Below are 21,441 nucleotides of genomic sequence, written 5' to 3' on the forward strand. Positions count from 1 at the left end.
GACACAGAGAAAAAGCCTCAAACTCAAATCTACAGGTACAATCTCAGGAAAAAGAAGCCCAAACATCTTATCAAAGACCACTTTTGCCAATTCAAAAGATTAGAGAATACTTTATGCCCTACTCCATGATTCCACAAGAAATAACACTTAATGCTTTAAAAATGTTGTACCCATGGCTTTTATCCAAATCAAATTGTGAACTCTGGACATCAAATTGAGATTCAAAGGACACAGTCACCAATTGCCAGTTTAAAGCATCCCACACGTCACTTCCCCAATTTTTACTCCTCATTTAGAGACTATTTTCCCAAATCCATTTGTTGAATCTGTTTTCCCCTCTAAACATCCTGTACAAGACTTTCTTAGTATGTCACAATTTCATCATGCTTTTCCATGAACACCTTCCCCCACCCCAATCCCAAACAAACCCAAATGCATTCGTGATGGCAAGGGAGAAATTTTGAATAAAATTCCATAAGAGTTTAAAGGTAATTTTCAAGAAAATGAATTGACATCACAAACAGCAAAGGACACAGCTTGCTCCACAAACGTCACATAGATGGATAATGCACACACACATGCACACTTACACAGAAAACATTTATCAACAATTTTACTCAAGCAATAAGCAACTACACTCACAGTCATACTTAAAAGACAAGACATGACAAAAGATTAGGGAGAGATAATATACCAACGTCATACATATCACAGCGAGGCCATGTTGAAGCTCAAAACGTTTTCCCCCCTGAGTAAGAACGCTTGCTTTTTCTCTCCCTCTCTTTCCCTGTCTCGGACTGTCTCTCTTGCTTTTTTTTTTTTTTTTTTTCTCGGTGGCTCTTGGGATGAAATCAAAGCGAGAGTTCGCAACAGCTCAGGTGGCTGGACTCCATTCAGCGCGTTCCCAGAAAAAACATGAGTATGACATTGACAAGAAGGAGGACTACAATCACAGCAAAAACGACTACAGTTTGCACATCCAGGGTCATGGTGCAATGCAGAACACTGTAGTGTTCCAGGTGGGGGGCCGGCAGATTGGGAGATGTCAGTCTCTGTTCTGTCAGACTGTCCATACAGCCACCATGCTAGAAAGGAGAGGAGGAAGTCAGGTGGTTAGGGAAGGTCTGGGTTTGGCCCCCGAGTTTTGTGGGGGGGAGGGAAGGGGACTAGAGACAGGAGATATTTACTGCCCCTCCTCTCAGGACTGGGCTGATCTTTCTTCCCTAGCTGAGAAACCTTAGCTAGCGCTGAGGACAGCAGAGTCCAGCATTCTTTCTTGGGCGCCACCGAAAAAAAAATATCCTGCTTTTCAAAGGGAAAGGCAGAAGGAACCTAGCAGAGGTTCTCCGGCGCCTTCTGTCTGTCCGGGCATACGTCCGTCCTCCTGGCTACCCGTCAGTCTCACTCTCCCTTATTCTCCCTAGTTCATTAGCTTTCCTAAGATCGTTCGCTTCCTCGCTCTCTTCGCGGGATTCCCGGATACCAGCCACTCTTCCTAGCCTTTCCTCGCTGGCCCTCTCCCTCTCCTCTCCCCACCCCCACCTCAGCCGGTAGGCTGTCCTTTTATTCACGAAGAGACTGGGGGCGCCTGCGTGAGGCGCTAAAGGAGCCGCTGACAGGAGCACAGGCCAATAAACGATGCTGCAGCTGCGCGTTCAGTGGCCAGAGGCGGGACTTAAACTGGTGTGCTAGAAGCGGCAGCCAATCGGAGGGCCCAGAGGTCACAGAGCCGGCTGGCTCCATGAGAGCCATCATCAGTCAGTTTCAGCGTGGGGGTGGGGATCTTGTCGGGTGGGGGTGGATGTCGGAAGACAGATGGAGGAGGGAGAAGACTGAGAGAGGAGGAAGCAAACCGAAGTGGATGAAGGGAAAGGAGCATGACAGGGGAAGGAGGGGGACTGAAGGAGAAACCATAAGAAGGGGGAAAAAAAGGAAAGATGGGATGAAGAAACAGAAGATATGATGAAAAAGAGGATGGGAGAAAAGGAGGATAAATGATGGAGAGTAGGGAAAGAAATAGGTGAAAGTGATAGGGAGGTATAAAAGAGGCCATATACATTAGCATCTGCTTTGAAGTTGGGCCAAGGAGAAGCAAAAGTGTCTTTGACCACTGCCTAAAGCAATTTATAGGCAACACAAATTAACTATAAAAATCCCACAAACCAGTGCTTTAGACAGAACCACAAGGGCACTACAAATCAACAATCATATTCTATTTGACTTTCTCTTACAGAGCTCTGACTCAGAGATCCTTTCTAATTATGGTTTCCTTACAATATGAGAGTTAACTTGCACTTTTTTTTCTAACATGCTGGGTACTGAGAAGGAAAGTTAAATATTTGCCATGAATAAACTTCTAAAGAACTTGCAACCTGCTTTTAATCATTGCTTTTCCCAGTATTTATGTCTACAACTAGAGGAGGAAAAGTCATAACGACTTCAAATTTACTTCTAGCTCTATTTTAAGCTTGATCTATGCCTTTTAGGAAATTCTTGTCCCTTCCCTGGGCCTCCACCTCCTTTCGGTCATGTAAGGACTTAGACTTATCTGAGAAAAGTGAAATCTCAGAACACTCACATCAGAAAAAGATACATAATTTCTACAGCTTCCTGGGCCTTCAAAAAATCTTTCAGATCCTTTCTTGCTCTTGAATTCCTATGACATATAGATACTGGTAAAGGTAAGAAATTGGAGTAGTGAGAGATAAATTATAGAGCTGCTAGTATTCTTTGGAATTTAAGAGAAACAAAAATTGCTTTCTATTCTCCAGAAATCTTTGAAGTTCAATTATTCATTTTAACTATATTGTTGTAAGTTCTGAACAGATATATTTCATAAATAAAATGGCTTCTGCCCCTCTGAGATAGAAGAAACTCCAAGTAAGATCTCACGTTAGATATTTTGGCTCATAGAACAACCACTTGTGAATGATTCTTCATAAACACACACACAAAAAAAAACCTGAATCAGATCAAACTTCTAGATCCAACTCTCAATTTACAAAATGCACAGAGGACAAAAACCTTACAGCACTACAGGAATCCATATTATAAAATATACACTGTAAAACACTTCAGGACCAGTAGTTCAGTTGTTCACAAGTAAGAAAACAAAGAGATTTACTGGGATGGAATTTGCATATGTGGAGATACACATATTTGTGACATTTATGAAACAAATGGAAACCTGAACACAAACCAAACATTAATTGATATTAAGATTTCCTGCTATTTGTTTAGATGTGTCATTGATATTGTACTAGAGGGACTGGGGTAGGCTTTATGACATTGGATATGGTTTCTTAGATATGACATGAAAACACAAGCAACCAAAATAGTTAAAATTGGACTACATCAATACTCAAAACTTTTCATACTATCATGAGTGTAAAAGATGAACCCCCAAAACATGAGAAAATATTTGCAACCAATATGTCTGATAGCAGACTTGTATCTAGAATAAAGTGTTTTTACAACTCACAAAATAATATAATCCAATTAAATTTTTTTTCAAAGGATCTGACTAAACATTTATCCAAACAAGTGGTCAATTAAGCATGTGAAAAGATATTCAACATGGTTAGCCATCAGGGAAATTCAAATCAAATACATAAAATGCAAATACAGGATATTTAATTTAATTAAATTTAATGCATTATTGTGTGTAACAAGATATCACTTTATATTCACTAGAATGGCTTCAATTTAAATGCCAAATAATGGGCTGGAGGGTCATGAACCTATGTGGGCCAGTGTTTGCCTAGCACATGGGAGGATTTGGGTTTTGAGCTCCACACTACCAAGAATTAGAACCCTCATAATACAGCTGATGGGACTGTAAAATGATGAAGTCAGATTGTAAAAATGCTCTAATAGTTTCTCAAAGAGTTAAACACAGAGTTATCATTTGATCTAACTATTCTATCTCTAGATACCTACCTAAGAGAAAAGAAAATAAGTTCATACAAAAAATGCATATATAGATGTTTATAGCAACATTATTCACAACAGTGAAATGATATAAACAATTCAAACATCCATCAAGTGTTGAATAGGTAATAAAAATATGGTATAGCTATTTGGTGGCATATTATTTGGCCAGGCATGAAGTATTGATAATGCTATAGCACAGGAGAACTTAGAAAATATGTTTCTAACTCAAAGAAAAAAGTACACAAGGTTTTTGTATTATAAGGTTAGCTCTGTAAGAGATGGATCAAATCTCCACCCCTGAAATAGAACATAAAAGAAACAGGTAGTCATTTCAGCCTGACCAGGCCAAGGCCCTAAAACAGGATGTAGATAATGGTGGTAGTTAACTGGTGGTGAAGATATAAAGATACTTGTGGTGGTCAACTAGGTGGGCCAACTCAGGACCTCAAAGACAAGATGTAAAGAACAATAGTTGGTAATAGTCAACTCTAGCTAGGTCAACTCAAACCAGCTTTAGGGCCATCCTTACCAAGGGAGCATGCAGAGTGCTGCTACCCTTTCCTCCAGTGAACTTTTCAACATTAATGATATTTTATCCCCATCACATTCTTGCATCTTATGCATCTACTTCTAACAGACTAAATTCTATGAAAAATAGGCTTCACAGAAGAGCATGTTACTTTCTTGTGCCCACCAGGGGAAGCACAAGGTAGGGGATAATAGAAGAGAAATGTAAACCTCATGCCTGATAGAATAAGGACTGTTGCTGCTCTGTTTGGCCCACTCTTTTTCTTTCTTTCTTTCATTTTTGTGGTTTTTTGATGTAGGATCTGTCTCTAGCCCAGGCTGACCTGAAAATCACTATGTAGTCTCAGGATGGCCTCGAATTCAGGGTGATCCTCCTACCTCTGCCTCCCAAGTTCTGGGATTAAAGGTGTGAGCCACCACATCCAGCTGGCCCACTCATTTTCAAAAGAATGTGTTTTGGCTTCTTTGCTTGCTTTTAACTTGAGTGTGTGTGTGTGTGTGTGTGTGTGTGTGTGTGTGTGTGTGTGTGTGCGCGCACGCGCATACATGTGCTGTGGTGTGTGTGATGTGATGTGTGTAGTATGCATATGTGTGTAGATGCACATACTGTTGCACATGTGTGCAGAGGCCAAAGAGAATTTTGGTTGCCCTTCTCTATTGCTGAACATGTAATTAAACTTTTGACTGTTTACTTTCCAACCCTGACCCATCTGTATTCTTCTGAGAGTACAGGAACGATACCTGATGCTAGGGTGAGACTTGATGAAACTAGACCTTGCTATAACACACTGATGTCTTCCTTTTTCCTGAAATGTCCCTTTGCCTTAAAGATACCATTCACATGACATGAAATGAAGAAATATTGTCTTCATTTCTTGCCTGGGGTTTTTCTTTATCCAGTCATTAAAGCCATGATTTCTCTAAATCTCTTAATTTCAAGTCCCCTTTCTTCTCTATCCTGTATTTGTTTTGAATGGGTTCATCTCATCCAAAGGCTTGAATTATTATCTAGATTACACACTAACATACCTTCTTTCAACAAAGTTACTAGGAGTAGGGGGAATAAAAAGCATAGCCACACATTTGCAGGTAAGCAGAAGGCTTCCTTCTCTTCTGATGTTCCCAAGTAGTTCTTTTTGAATCCAGAGATGAATCCCCAACTGCTTTCTGGTTACCTTTTTCTGAATATCTCAGAGTTAGTAAGTACAAAACTAAAGTCATCTCTCTCCCACACCTGACAGCTTTCTACTTCCTCTTAGTTCCCTGTCTCTTGAGTGACATTCACACACTGAACTGAAATGCTCCTTTGCCTTGAGGAGCATATCCTTAAGTCTTGCCTCTTCAAGAACTAACTGGATCCTAGGGCCCATTCATTTCATTTAATCTCAGTATTTTTCTTATTTGTCCCCTTCTCTGACTTCCTGCTGCCAGTACCTTTAATCAGTTCCTTGTCATCTCTGATATACTACTATTCATCCATTACCAGGTCTCTTGTGCTGCTCTGCCTCCCTGATTCACCTCTACTCTCTGGCCTTTCTCAGAAGGAGTTCTGCTCATTTTATCCTATGGTAAGATACTGTCAATTAACTGCTAATAATCCATGCCACCCTGCAAGCCTGCTTTTCTATATAGATGCAAAGCTAATAACCAAAAATATGCAAAACAAACTACAATTTCTGATACTCCTTTGTAGCTACCATTCTAGATGTGATAAATTCTGTCAATCAAATGCCTATGCCCAATATTTTGAAGTAGTTGTAAGCCATATCTCTTCTGCTTATGTTACCAAACACAATAATGAAGGAACTAGGGCTTTCTGTGGCTATGTTACCATAAAACCCTGGTATCTAGTCACAATCTCTGTGTTTTTTGTGAGCCAGGAATTTTTTTTTTTTTTTTTTGTCACTAAGGTTCTGGTCCCAGATTCCTAGAAGACAGATAAGACAGAAGACTTACTGAATCCTTAATGTTTTACCTTATTGCTTGTGGCCAAGATAGAAGCTACTCTGATATTGTTCTGCAAGTTAATCCTGAAGTAAGGCCCAGACCAACCTTGCCATTCCAGTCAATCCACCAATATTGTAAGCACGTGATTTTTCTATGCTAAGACAGTTTTTGCTGAGAACAACTAAAGTGCTTTATTTCCTCCAGTTGAAACTTGACTTATATAGCTTTTCTGCTCAAATGCCTACAGTAGCTCTCACTGCCATTAAGGAAAAGAACTCTATAATATCTGTGGCCCACATGGTGTATTTTACCATTTTAACCTCAGTTAATATCATAATGTTCTCATTTTCTATTCTGTAACTATACAGAATCTACAGCAGTTCTGATAGCCCAGCAGGTTATGATGCCTCCAAGCCTACATAAACTGTTGCTGTCCTCCTGCACCCTACTTCAAAGCACAACACAAGTGTCACATACTCCTGAAGGATTTCTGTGACATTTTCCTCCTAAAAATGTTCTTGATGATATTCCTCTCCCATAGAACCCTGCAGTTAGTGCCCATGAAACACTTTTGTGGTTTGAATATAAAGTGTCTCCTATATGTTCATGTGTTTGAACACTTGAACCTCAGCTTGTGGCACTATGGGAGGTTATAGAACCTTTCAGAGATGGAACCTTTCTGGATTAAGTGACTCACAGGTTTTGTAAGCCTTGGGGTATCATATCTTGGCCCCACTTCCTCTTTGCTCGGTTACTTCCTGACTGCATGCAATGTGCTAAGCAGGCCTGTCATGCCTTTCCTGCCCTAATGGACTATATCCTCTCAAACCTTGAGGAAAAATATAACTTTTCCTTATTTAAAGGTTTTTTTTTAATTATTTATTTATTTATTTGAGAGAGACAGACACAGAGAGAAAGACAGATAGAGGGAGAGAGAGAGAATGGGTGCGCCAGGGCTTCCAGCCTCTGCAAACGAACTCCAGACGCGTGCGCCCCCTTGTGCATCTGTCTAACGTGGGACCTGGGGAACCGAGCCTCGAACCGGGGTCCTTAGGCTTCACAGGCAAGCGCTTAACCGCTAAGCCATCTCTCCAGCCCAACTTTTCCTTATTTAAGTTGCTTCTGATCAGGTATTTGTTCACAGCAATGACAAAGTAACTAACATAAACACTCAAGTTCTATTGTAATTTTTCTTGTTTGTATCTTTCACTAGATTGTGGAGCTAGGAGAGCATGAAGTATTTTGTCTTGTTTACTGCTCTCTTTCACCTGCACAGCACTGTGTCTGACACTTATTATGTACTTCATAATCACTTGTTGAATTCATGGATGGCTCCTTAATCTTCGTCTTCTTTTTTTAATAATTGGACGTGCTTGGTGGCATGCCACCCAAGTGCATTCTTTATTATTTATTTATTTATTTAAGAGCAACAGACACAGAGAGAAAGACAGATAGAGAGAGAGAGAGAGAATGGGCGCGCCAGGGCTTCCAGCCTCTGCAAATGAACTCCAGACGCGTGCGCCCCCTTGTGCATCTGGCTAACGTGGGACCTGGGGAACCGAGCCTCGAACCGGGGTCCGTAGGCTTCACAGGCAAGCGCTTAACTGCTAAGCCATCTCTCCAGCCTCCTCCTTAATCTTCTTATCTCCACTTAAAGAATCTTATCTTCCAGGGGGCTAGACAGATGGCTCAGTGGGTAAATGTGCTTACTTTGGTGACAGGCATTTACTTGCCAAGTCTTCCAGCCTAGGTTCAAATCCCAGTATGCATGCAAAAGCCAGAGGCACACAGTGGTGCCTGCATCTGGAGTGTATATGTACAGCAAAAGGCTCTGGTATACCCATTCCCCAACCTCGCCTTACTATCCTCCCCTCTCCTCTTCTGGCAAATAATTCAATAAAATATTTTATTTTTAAAAAAATTAATCTTATCTTTTCTCCAGAGAAGGCAAGATCTTATGTAATCAGAGAAAATCAAAATTCTCACATTCCACGTTCCCAGAGATGGGAAACAAACTGTTTAAGATTACACAGCTGGGGCTGGAGATATGGCTTAGTGGTTAAGTGCTTGCCTGTGAAGCCTAAGGACCCCAGTTCGAGGCTCGATTCCCCAAGACCCACGTTGCCCAGATGCACAAGGGGTGCACACATCTGGAGTTCGTTTGCAGTGGCTGGAGGCCCTGGCACGCCCATTCTCCCTCTTTCTTTCTCTGCCTCTTTCTCTCTCTCTGTCGCTCTCAAATAAATAAAAATTAAAAAAATTATTTTTAACTTTAAAAAAGATTACTCAGCTAACTGTTGGCAGAGTGGCAACCAAGACCTTTTTGCCTTGACTTTCACAAGGAATTTTGAAAGATTTCACATGGTTAACATGGCATTTTACCTCAGTCTTCAAGGTGTGAACCATGCAAATATAGACGACCTATAAGTGACCATTCATTGAACTGTACTCAAACTGTCAAAAAATGAGTGCTCCCCATTTTAAGCAACAATACTTTCACTCAAGATACAGGTCTTCTGATGACAAGTAACAAGGACTTAAAGAATCTGTTGGTCTAGTATAACCCTGTATTAGTTACGTTCTTGTTGCTGTGAACAAATAGGTGACAAAAAGCAACATAAAGAAGGAATGGGTTTATTCTGGCTGAAATCTCAAAGTTTTATTGGGTAAAGAAAAGAAAAGAAAAGAAAAGAAAAGAAAAGAAAAGAAAAGAAAAGAAAAGAAAAGAAAAGAAAAGAAAAAGAGACTGGCATACCAGGTCTGCATACCAGAGGTCGGGATTTCAGGATGCAGCCTCAAACTGCTGGGAGTGTCAGCTTTTATTGGACCCACTTCCTCCATCAAGGTTTACCTCCTTCCCAACCTTGCCAAAAAGTACCACTAGTTTGGGTCCTGATGTTCACACACATGAGCCTAGAAGGGACATTTTACATTCAATATTCCTCGCCTACTGCCTATAGGCTAGTGGCCATCTCATGATGTAAAATGCATTCAGCTCAATTTCAAAGGCCCCCATGGTCTTTAACAATCCCCACACTGTTCAAAAGTACAATGTCTCTGAGGTACAATGCAGTCTCTTAACTGTGACACCCTGCAAAATCAAAATCAAAATACACTTGAACACTGAATGGCACAGAATAAACATTGTACTCCAAAAGGGAAGAAATGAGGCATAATATGAAAAGATTGAACCAAAGAAAGACCAAAACCTATTAGAGAAAACACCAAATCCTGCAGCTCCATGTCCAAAATTTATGGCTCATGGCAAAATTATCTGGGATCCAAAAACCTTGAATAATCCCATTTCTTCAGCTCCACTGCCTGGAGTACACATAGTTTCTTTCTTGGGTAATCTTCTCCATTCTGAACTAAATATATATAGTGCATGTGTGGTGTGTTGATATATATGCAGATGTGTATTTATGGATATGCACATATGGAAGTATGGAAGACAGGGAATAATATCCTCCTCTACTGTTCATCTGCACATTTTCTTGAGACAGCGTCACTCAATTAACCTGAAGCTGCCCTTTCAATGAGCCCCAGTGATTCTCCAGTCTACACACTGCCACCCCCCCTCTACCACCAGAGGAATAGTTATAGCCATGCATAGCTACAACCAGCTGTTTATGTGGGTGCTGGGGAATTGGACTCAGACAGTCTTGTGCCCTCATGCTAGCATGGAGCCATCTCCTCAGCCTGCCTAAAGTTTCTCTTAGCATCTCTAACATCCTTTCTCCACTGAAAATCAATATTCACCTTCATTGAGTGGCCTCCCAAGGCCTCCTTACAGAGTAGCCAAGTCTTTCATACATTGCTTGGCCTCAGTGGCTATCTGGAACTGTGGTGAAATATTCTATGTCTTCCTCGATTTCTCTTTTTGCTCTGCTTATTAATCTCGTTCATTGTAGATCTGAATTACAGCAGTTAACATAAACCATACAAAAGATTCAGTGCTATTTGGCCTTGAAATTTTTTTCTATCAAACATGTTAGTCTGCTACCTTTAAGTTTAACCTGGATCAGGTTATCAGGACATAGAAAAAATGGAGCCAGATATTTTGCCAAAATATCACATGAACTACCTCTACCCAAGTTCCCTATAGAATCCTTGTTCCCCTATAAAACTTCATGAGCCAAGCCTCCACTCTGAGTGTCTGTAAGTACTCTGATCTTCCACACTCTCACCAGAATAACACATTAAGCTCTGTCTAAATAATTCTAAGGCTTTGCTATCCCAAAGTTCCAATTTTTTTCACATTCCTCCTACAAACAAGTTCCAAGAGGCTATTAACCACATGATCAGATTTATTGAAGCAATGACCGTACTTCTTGGTACCAATTTTCAGTATTAGTTAATTTCTCAGTGCTGTAAAAAATATTAACCAGTAAAGAGTGGGCTGTCACACTAAAACCTCCTAAAAAACTTTGCATACCCCCTTTAACCCTAACTGCTCTCATGGTTGGTTGGAGAAACTGTTTCATTTTACAGATGGCAGAGAAAATGGAAGACAGCCTAGATCCATCAATAAGACAAAAAATACAAAAAATGCCCACCATGAGACTTGCCACCTCTAGCGCATATGCCAAGAGAAATTGTAGAAGTGACATCATGAATACTGCTCTTACTGCTAGCCTGACAACCATTCATAGGTAATGGTGACAGACATGAAGATTAATCATACCTATGAAATCAGAAATCCAGAGACTACAAATAACTCAATACTAAATCAGACTGCCAACAGGCCTGCCATGTCTCAGAGAACATTAGAAAATAGTTGGCAGAAAGATTCTAAGAGCCACAGAGTGGGTAGGAATACCCTGAAGCACAGTCTCCTGCTACCTCATAGATACTGATTGAGGCCTTCATGACCGCACAATGATTACTATAACCCCACTGAGGAGGAACCCCGGGGTAATGGGAGTTGGGATGAGGGAATTAAATACATCCCCTGTTTATATACACACACACACACACACACACACACACACACACACACACACACACACATATATATATATATATATATATATATATATATATATATATATAATTTTTTAAGAAGGCAATCCACATTTTATGACAGACTGTAGTAATGCTTTCTTGAGCATATACTTATTTTCAAATTCACCCATTTATATATGCACTAAATATATGTGCATTTTTACATGTCAATTATATCAATAAAGTCTTTTAAGAATAAAATATACCTGACCAGAAACAAATTAAGGAAGGAAATAGCTTATTTCAGCTTACATTTCAAGGGAATATAGTCCATGATGGCAAGGAAAACATAACAGACCAGTTTGTCAAATCTGAAGCAGAGAGAGCAAAGAGTAAGTGGTGCTTGGCTACAAAACTTGACGGTCTGGCCCCTACTGATCCAGTTCCTCCAGCCATGCTCTGCTCCTAAAGATTCTACAGCTTTCCCAAACAGTGACACAAGTCGGGGATCAAGTGATCAAGTTCATAGGCCTACACTTTACATTTCAACCACAACAATCCCTAATTCTAAACTGCAGCAACATTTTGGTTATCAGGTAGTGTCAGCTCCAATATACACAATGATGAGAATTTTTTTTTCTTTCCCAAGATAGCCCCTAAATATTTGTGACACTCACAGTTTGTAAGTTCTTCCATCTCTGTGTGCCAGATGTAATCGCTATTTGTGCTACAGGCACAGATGAGAAGCTATTCACTCATGAGAGGGTCTGGAATATAAATACTCCATACATCACATTATTTCTCAGGGACCAAAGTCAGTTCAACAGAAAATGATAATACTAGCTAACACTGTAAAAAGTGCTTACTCTGTGACAGGCACTTTCTAAACCTTTTAAATTCATGAACTGTTTGAATTCTCTGAGATATATATTTACAAATGAGAAAACTGAGGTAGAGTGAGTTAAATAACTTTGCAGAAGTCACATAATTAGCAGTTAGTACTGCCTAAACATAAGCCCAAACAGTGTGACTCTAGGGCCCATTCTTTTATGTGATGTTTTCTGGGTCACACAAATAAACTGTTTCCATGTCCTTACCTGGGTTCCAGCTCCTACTTCCCAGACCTAAGTCTCCTAGGCCTGAAATCTCTGCATTCTGTCAGGGACAAGCCAATTTCTAATTGTCCTTTGCTTCTAATATTTCCATGTTATAAAGTAAGTATACCAAGAATAATCAGATAATGAATAAAACATTTAATGATTAGAGCATAAATCATAGAATTTAATGTGTAAGAGGGAAAAATAGATCACCTCTTCCCAACATCCCCAGATATAAATCCTCTCTAAAGCATATGTGATTTTTTTTAAATTTTTTGTTTTTATTTTCATTTATTTATTTGAAAGTGACAGACAGAGAAAGAGGCAGATAGAGAGAAAGAGAATGGGCGCGACAGGGCCTCCAGCCACTGCAAACAAACTCCAGACACCTGTGCCCCCTTCTGCATCTAGCTAATGTGGGTCCTGGGGAATTGAGCCTTGAACCAGGGTCCTTAGGCTTCACAGGCAAGCACTTAACCACTAAGCCATCTCTCCAGCCCAAGCATATGTGATTTTTGAGCTCATATGGTAATAGACTTTTGTTTGTTTGTTTGTTTGTTTTGTTTTTTGTTTTTTGAGGTAGGGTCTCACTCTAGCCTAGGCCAACCTGGAATTCACTATGTAGTCCCAGGGTGGCCTCAAACTCACGGTGATCCTCTATCTCTGCCTCCCGAATGCTGGGATTAAAGGCGTGCACCACCACACCCAGCTGGTACTAGACTTTTAAGCATGTTATTTATCCCCAAATGTCTGAGAAGAAGGATTTGCTACTATTTTAAGGAGTAAGATGGGGCTGGGGGAGATGCCTCAGTGGACAAAGGCACTTGCTTGTAAAGTCTAACAGCCTGAGTTTGATTCCCCAGCACCCAAGTAAAATCAAATGCAGAAAGTGGTCTATGTGTCAGGAGTTCATTTACAGCAGTACGAGGCACTGGTGTGCCCATATGCTCTATAACTCTCTCTCCCTCTGTCATAAATAAATAAAAATATATATTTAACTAAGAATAAGAAAGTAACGGTGTTTACATCATTTGCCCATAGCTGTATAGCAGTAGCAGGATTTGAACTAAGATATGTTTTCACAATCTTCCCTTTTTCTCCATTAACTGTGATACATTTTGTCCAGCAGCAATTGGAGCTTTTTAAGAACCTGTAAATTTGCTCTGAAGTTTCCAAGGCCATTATTCATTTTGAGCTGAAGTTCACTACACTCTATTTCTGCCATTTGTTGGAGTGTTATACTGTGAGTCATGTAAAAATAGAGACAAAAGCATGAGACATGTACTTGGAAGCAATAGCCTTCTCAACATGTTTGAAGTCATCTAGCATGGGTTAAAACCCAAATTCCTTATAAACACTCCCTCTATACACACACTTTCCATAAAAATAAGAATCACCACCTCTATACACACACTTTCCATAAAAATAAGAATCACCATTTTTTTGCAAGTGTGCATTCAAGGCATAATTTTAGGTTCTTTCCACAGGTTGGCTGCTTTCACTCTATATCCCACTGAACATCTATCCAAGTATATAGGTAGGAGTGATAATGTGGAACAGAGTAGGGTTGTCACTTCTCATATTCTGAACACTCATCATCCTGTTAACAAAAATGGTTGGAAGATGGAATGATAGTTCAATCTGTATGAACACCGGGTGTAAACATGAGGACCTAAATGCACCTGAGTTGATTCCCCAGTGCCCATGTAAATAGCTAGGTGAGACCATCAAAGTTTAACCCAGTCTTGTGGAGAGTAGACTGGAGAATCTCCAGGGATTGAAAAAAAATTCAGCTCAGCTTCCAGAGAGAATCCATCTGAAGGAAATATGTGGAGGAAGGATACAGTAAGGACACCCAGTGTTCTCCTCTGGCCTCCACGTGCCTGCATGTGTGTTTGCATATGCCAGACCCACACACACATATCCCTTCCCCCCCAGACATACCACACATACTACTCACACACACAAAAATGACTTATGTTCAAAGGTGTCCCTATAATACCTTTAGAAGTCATGGCAAAATGAAAAGAGCACTAGATAAGAAATTAAAGCTTTCAGATATAAGTTTATCTTCTGTTTCTTGGTAGATGTGTGACCTCAGAGAAGTTTCTTAACTTCTCTACTTTTCAAAGAGCTAGGATTTTTATTTGGCTGTACCTTAAAATAGAGCACTTATTGGGGTGGAGAGATGGCTTAGTGGTTAAGCGCTTGCCTGTGAGGCCGAAGGACCCTGGTTCGAGGCTCGATTCCCCAGGACCCACGTTAGCCAGATGCACAAAGGGCACACGCGTCCAGTGTTTGTTTGCAGTGGCTGGAAGCCCTGGCATGCCCATTCTCTCTCTCTCTCTCCCTCTCTCTCTCTCACACACACACTATCAAATAAATAAATAAAAATGAACAAAAAAATTTAAAAAAGAAATAGAGCACTTATTGTTTTAAATCTTCAACAGCTTGGCTGAAGATGTGTCAGGCATGGCCTTGGTTTCTAGGTATTTCCCTGAGCATAAGGTGATGGATGATTAACTTACATTAAAGAATTGGGTTGAATATAATTGAGTGGTAGGGAAAAGGTAGAGTTTTAAGAGGAACTCAAACAAAGATACTGAGTTTGACTCTGCATGGAGACATTTATCACAGCTATCTACAAATTTTGCTCTTTTACTTCCTCAAAAACTGTCCTATCCTGATCTCCCTGTTTCTCCTCTCCCCCCCCTCTCTCTCCTCTAGCTCTTCCTGTAACTTGTTAACTTACTCTCATTGTATATCACTCCCTACCCACTTATCCTGCCTTTTTAAAATCAAAACTCTTATCATGATCTGATCTATTGTACAATCCTTTGCTTATTGGTTTATTGTTTCCTTTTATAAAATGTACGCTCCATGAAGGCAGAGACTGTTTTGTATATATTATATTCTCAGTACCTAAAATTGTGTTTAGCACTTGACCAGTATAGATCTAATGGCTGAATAAGTGAATGAAATGACAAGTAAATGAAGAACAAGGTACAGCTCCGTTAGCCCAAAACAGGATGTCACAGAAAACATTCTCCACTGCAGCCTGTGAATATAATCCTTTGCTCCACAGCCACCCCATCTCTCAAGGGCCCAGTTAATATGAATTTCCCTACAAGGGAATAGAAGTTCCAGATTACATGGTAAGAACTGCAGTACCTCTTTAGTTTTCTGTTCTCTGATGGCTTAGACCTCATTCTAAACCACCAACCAGAGTCCTTCCTTCAGGAAACACTATCTATACCACCCTCCTGTGGCCAACAGGACTGAATAAGTGCCCAGGAACAGCAATTTCCCTCCTGTTCTTTTGCTTAGAATTATTTCAGTCCTATTTCACACTTATTTTTGGCCAATTTCAGTTCTATTTCAAACAAGTTAGTGGGCCAGACCATCTGTCTCTACTCAGGGTAGAGAAAGGACATGCTGGAAAGAACAGCAAGGGTCTAAAAGCCCCTTCAGAAGAAGAACAATGATTACCTTCATGATTATGTCTTTTCTGGTTCTTGGCAGCTAAATTGGCACTTACCAATTCAAGACCAAGATGGTCACTTAATATTTCTGTCAGCATTAGGGTCCAGCGTTTAATTCTGGAGCTTAATCTCCTCCACAGTTCCTTTCTCGGGTCTCACAACTCATTCAGCAAGCTTCCCTTTTGTACCTTCCCTGCAAGGTTTTGTTTATTTACAGGTTTCATTTCAATTGTAAATATCTGGACATTCAGGATACTCAGCATTCATCATCAAATTAAGCATAGAATTTTGTTTATAAAAGACACTAAACAAGACTGACAAAGACAAGTAGGTAGGAGAGCAGGTAGGCGGGCAGATGATATGAATAAACTGAAATTGCAATAAGAGGATCCGTTCACTTGGAATGTTCATAAGAAACCTGACCATGTGTCAAAGAGAAGCCAAGGAACTGCTTTTGAGAAATTACATTTCTTTTTGTGTGCTTTTTAAAAATTATTTATTTATTTACAAGGAGAGGAAGAGAATGAGAATGGGTGCACCAGGGCCTCCAGCCACTGCAAATGAACTCCAGACACACGCGTCCCCTTCTGCATCTGGCTAATGTGGGTCCTGGGGAATAGAGCCTCGAACCAGAGTCCTTAGGCTGCACAGGCAAGCGCTTAACTGCTAAGCCATCTCTACAGACCACACCAATGTTTGATGAAGAGAAGTGGGAAAGGTGGTGGCTTACAGAAACCCATGAGGTTGCAGCTAAGACTGCTAAAGCTCTGCAGGCTTATAGTAAGAGATCTCAAAGATACATTATGTTAAAAATAGGAAAATGAAAAATAGTATATATGATGTGTGGGGAAAACAAGAATGGAAGTAAGAAAATACATTTGCCATACTTATATCTGCATTTCAAAATACTGAAAGGATATAAAAAAATCTATAAAGCTCGTGACCTCTATTGGCTGTACAAAGAATATCAACTTATATATTTTTCCAGTTTGATTTTATTTGACTGCATATTAAGTATTAAAAATTTAAATGTAAAACATGTTAAATTTGCTGTTAGGACTTAATAAATTTCTCTCTGTCTCTCTATTTCATTCACTTAGCCAAGTTAGGCAGAGCCTTAGACATAGAAGCAGTAATATACTGATGGCTAGAAGCTTTATAGTTAAAGCCCTAGGCTTGATTCCAAACATCCCATTCCCTCCAAAAATACTGTCACTAGAGCCAGTATTGTAAGAGTCAATCTGGCTTCTGTACAATGCTACTTGTATGAACTTAAGCAAGTCATTTAATGTCCTTAAGTCTCATTTCTCTAATCTTTAAACTGAAGAGAACATTAGAATGTTCTGGTCTTCTTTCTTCCTTCATTCTGAGCAAGCCCCAGACATTTAGTCACTTATATTCCTCATCTGAGAAGCTGAAATATTATTATACTTAGGTTGAAGGTTTGATGAAGGCATACATGTAAAGCATTTAGAGAAGTTCATATCATATAACAATGCAGTGAATGCTAATATACAGTACTACTGAGGATTTAAACACAATCACTGTCCTACTTTAGGCAAACCATATACTCTCAGAACTTCATTTTCCTCATCTGTAAATGGAAGACCCAAAATAATATATGCAAAGAGACAATGACATAATGTGTTTGAAAGTGCCCTATAGAATAAAATATATCATTAGGAAGTGAAGAATTGGCATAATAGCAAAAGAGAGATGCACGTTGAACAAAGATTTCCCCTATTCAAGGTTCTCCATCCCACCTCCAGCATTCAAAGTCAGATATTAATTACCAGGCAAGTGCATGTCTTAAAAGACCATGAATAAGTTGTGTATTAAGTGTTAAGAAATTAGTCCCAGTTATTGCTTCCCAAAAGCATAGTGACCAAGAAAGGCTGAATGGCATTGGCTGCCATTCCATCACCAGAGGTCAAGTATTTCCTTGTAACTGTTCCTATTTCTGGGAGGTGCTGAAACTCCATGATGTCCCCATTTCCCTCAGCGGCTTCCAAAAAGAAGAAAGAAAATGGCACCAATACAGAGGGCTCATTTTTCCCATTACACACACACACACACACACACACACACACACACACACACACCTACCTTGTCCATAGTTAGGTAAAAACAATTCATTTAATCAGGAGCAACAGTTTCCAGATTTTAACAACCATCTTATAATGTCACATAAGACCTTTTAAAATATTTATTTATTTTAACATGCTCATACATGTAAACCCTTTCATATCAATTTAGAGTCTATACCTCACCATAGCCTGAGGAGGCTGTAAAGAGATCACAGAAGAGGGGAGGCTCATTATTCCTATTTTATGGAAAGAGGAACATGACATACCAGAGCACTATAGAAATGGAAAGAAAAATAGAATAAGGATCAGAAGGCCAATTTTTAGAAAAAAAAAATGCTTTGGAATCCATATAGATCTGTACATTTGAGATTTTAAGAGACTATAATGCCAGCATCAAGTTTATAACCCAAGTTTCCCATCTTCCAGGCAGATGTCCTTCTTAAACAGTTTGAATATGAAATGTTCCCAATAAGCTCATGTGTTGAATGCTTGGTCCCCAGCTGGTGTCACTATTATGGAAGATGATAGGAACTCCAAGAGGTGGGGCCTAGATGGAAAAGCAGGTCACAAGGAATATATTTTTGAAAGTTATGACTGGTCTTCAGTTCCTTCTTTTCTCACTGCTGTCTGCTGAAGTGAATAGTCCCCTCCTCCACATTCTCCTGATGCCATGATATTCTGCATCTGTAAGACTCCAGAATCAATGGAGCCAATAACTATGGACTTAGTGCTCTAAAACCTTGAGCCAAAATAACTCCTCCCTTAAGTTGTTTCTGCCAATTATTTCTTCATAATAACATAAAAAATAATACTCTACTTTAACATTCTGATAATAGACAAGAGAATAACAAATAAATATCTAGAGAAAATTAGCCCACAGGAATAACTAACTGTACCATATATTTTAAAATAACTTTATATATATCTAAATACTGTGGCCTTTTATTGGGCATCAAACTCATGTCAACCTAAAGAGGGAAATATAGCAAGGAATAGGAATCTAAAATCTTAAACCCTTATGCACATACTTCTTTATCTCTCTTCCTCACTGTATTTTTTTCAACTTTACTTTTTGTGTTTTGGTGTTGTTTGTTTTCTGAGGCAGGGTCTCTATAGTCCTAGATTAGCCTCAAACTTATGGCAACCCTCCTGCCAGACCTTCTCTAGTGCTAGGACAAAAGGCTTATATCACCATGCCAGCTTTCTACTTAGATTTTAGAACTCCCATACTACATTTTTTAAGTTTTCTTGAGACAGGATCTTTTATAACCCAGGCTGGCCTTAAATTCCCTATATAGCTTAGTTGAACCTGACCTTGACCTTCTAATGCTCCTGCTTCCACCCACTGAGTGCTGGGATTATAAGTGTGCATCACCATACCCAGTTTCCATGTTTTATTTAATAATCCCCTTGGCATTTATCCTCCATAATAGAATATTTTTTCAATGAGGACAAGATTTTTATCTGTTTTATTCACTGTTAGTGAATCTTTGGGGGTAGGGTAGAAGGAGAGAGAAAGGCTTCATTTTGCATATGAAAAAACTGATATCCAGAGATGTATGGGTTACCTTTCTTATTGTTAGGACACAATACCTGACAAAAATCACTTTTAGCAGGGCGTGTGTGGTCGCACACACCTTTAATCCCACTACTTAGAAGGCAGAGGCAGAAGGATTGCCCTGAATTTTAAGGCCACCCTGAGACGACATAATGAATTCCCAGTTTGCCTGTGCTAGAATGAGACCCTACCTCGAAAAAAATCAGTTTTAGAGAGGAAGGGTTTAGAAAGGAAGCTTGCAATTTGAGGTTACAGTCCATCACTGTGGGGAAGGCATGATGACAAGAGCTTCAGGCAGCTGGTCATATTCAGTCCACAGTGAGGAAGCAGAGAATACTGGTGCTCATCCAGCTCTTTCCTTCTTATACAGACCACGACCATGACCCCCACAGTTAAGGCAGTCTTCCAACCTCAATTAACCTATCAAGATAATCCCTCACAGACATGGCAGGAAGCTAATTTAATCTGGATAATCCCTCCCAGGTATCACAAAATACTCATTTTCTAGGTCATTCTAGGTCCCGTCAAGCTGAGAGTAAATATAAACCATCACAAGACTTCAGAAATTTTCCAAGGAAGAACTACTGATGCTTACTGCTTCAGCCTATCCACCTCACCTTACTGCCTGCCAAGTTCAGTAGCATCTTACTTGAGAAAATGGAAACCTTGGAAATTGCTCACCCTTTCCAGGGCTAACTCCAGAGTTGATGGCAACAGTTGAACTAAGATTTGCTTCTTTCTTCACCTCATTCATCTATTCAACCTAGAGAATATCTGCTATGTGTTCAAAAGTCACTCTGGGGCTGGAGAAATGGCTTAGAGTTAAGGCATTTGACTATGAAGCCTAAGGACTTAGGATCAACTTCCCATAACCCACATAAGCCAGATGCTCATGGTGGCACATGCATCTGGAGTTTGTTTGCAGTGACAGAAGGCCTTGGCACACCCATTCTCTCCCTCCCTGTCTCTCTCTCTAATAAATAAATTATATATATATATATACATATATTTTTTTTTTCAAGCTGGGCATGGTGGCTCATGCCTTTAATCACAGCATTTGGGAGGCAGAGGTAGGAGGATCACCGTGAATATTGGGATTATAGGTGTGCACCACCATGCCTGCTTATAGCCATGACTTAATAATAATATCATTACTACAAGGGAGAACACATACAACTTTTCTGACAAGAGATGTATCTATCAAACCCATTGTTCATGGAATCCTAGGTCATTGAGAAAGGAATTACTCAAAGTAAAAGAGAAAGATACAAAATGAAAACAGAGATGCTAAGTTTTTATCCTACTTTTAGGATAAAAAGACATGCACAGACCTAAATTAAAAGCCAGGAATTTTGGCAAAAGCAGCCTCTAAGTACTTATCACAATGTTTCCTTGAGTTTTTGTCCTCTTTGGAATACAAAATGGTAAGGATGGAAGGGATAAAAAGTCATTTGAGTTTTCATCATGTAGACTGAGAGTCCCTCTTATTTATACCATACCTCACAGTTTCCTCCTTTGGAGAATTCTGACTACCTAACAGAATTACTGGAAAGATTAAATCAATGCTCTGTAATACACTAAGAGCAGTGCTTGCCACAAAATATACACTGGAGGTTGGAGAGATAGCTCAGTAGTTAAGGTGCTTGCTTGCAAAGCCGGACAGCCTGAGTTCAATTCTCCAGTACCCACATAAAGCCAGACCCACAAAGTAACACATGTATCTGAAGTTCCTTTGTGATAGCAAGAGGCCCTGGCATAGCCATTATCATTCATTCATATTCTCTCTCTCTCTCTCTCTCTCTCTCTCTCTCTCTCTCTCTCCTTACAAATAAATAAAGTTATTTTTAAGATACACATTGGTTTTC

General features: G+C 39.7%; 1 protein-coding gene across 7 annotated transcripts in view; it reads right to left on the reverse strand.

Annotated features, from left to right (window-relative positions):
• The window catches only part of Arhgef9 (Cdc42 guanine nucleotide exchange factor 9), a 162,223-nt gene that overhangs the window by 120,716 nt on the left and 20,066 nt on the right, over positions 1 to 21,441 (reverse strand). The window contains exon 1 of one of the 7 annotated variants that reach the window (XM_045140301.1): positions 706 to 1,526. The exons of 4 other annotated variants lie outside the window; for them this stretch is intronic. Coding sequence is in view for 2 of the 3 variants with exons in the window: in XM_045140298.1 (XP_044996233.1) it covers positions 699 to 707 (9 nt within the window). In the remaining variant the exon portion in view is untranslated. Of the gene's footprint in view, positions 1 to 694; positions 1,527 to 21,441 lie in introns of those variants that run through there. 2 more of the 7 variants (XM_045140298.1, XM_045140297.1) reach the window with 2 other exon arrangements.

The sequence above is a fragment of the Jaculus jaculus genome, chromosome X (genome assembly GCF_020740685.1).
Source record: "Jaculus jaculus isolate mJacJac1 chromosome X, mJacJac1.mat.Y.cur, whole genome shotgun sequence".
NCBI lineage: Eukaryota > Metazoa > Chordata > Mammalia > Rodentia > Dipodidae > Jaculus > Jaculus jaculus.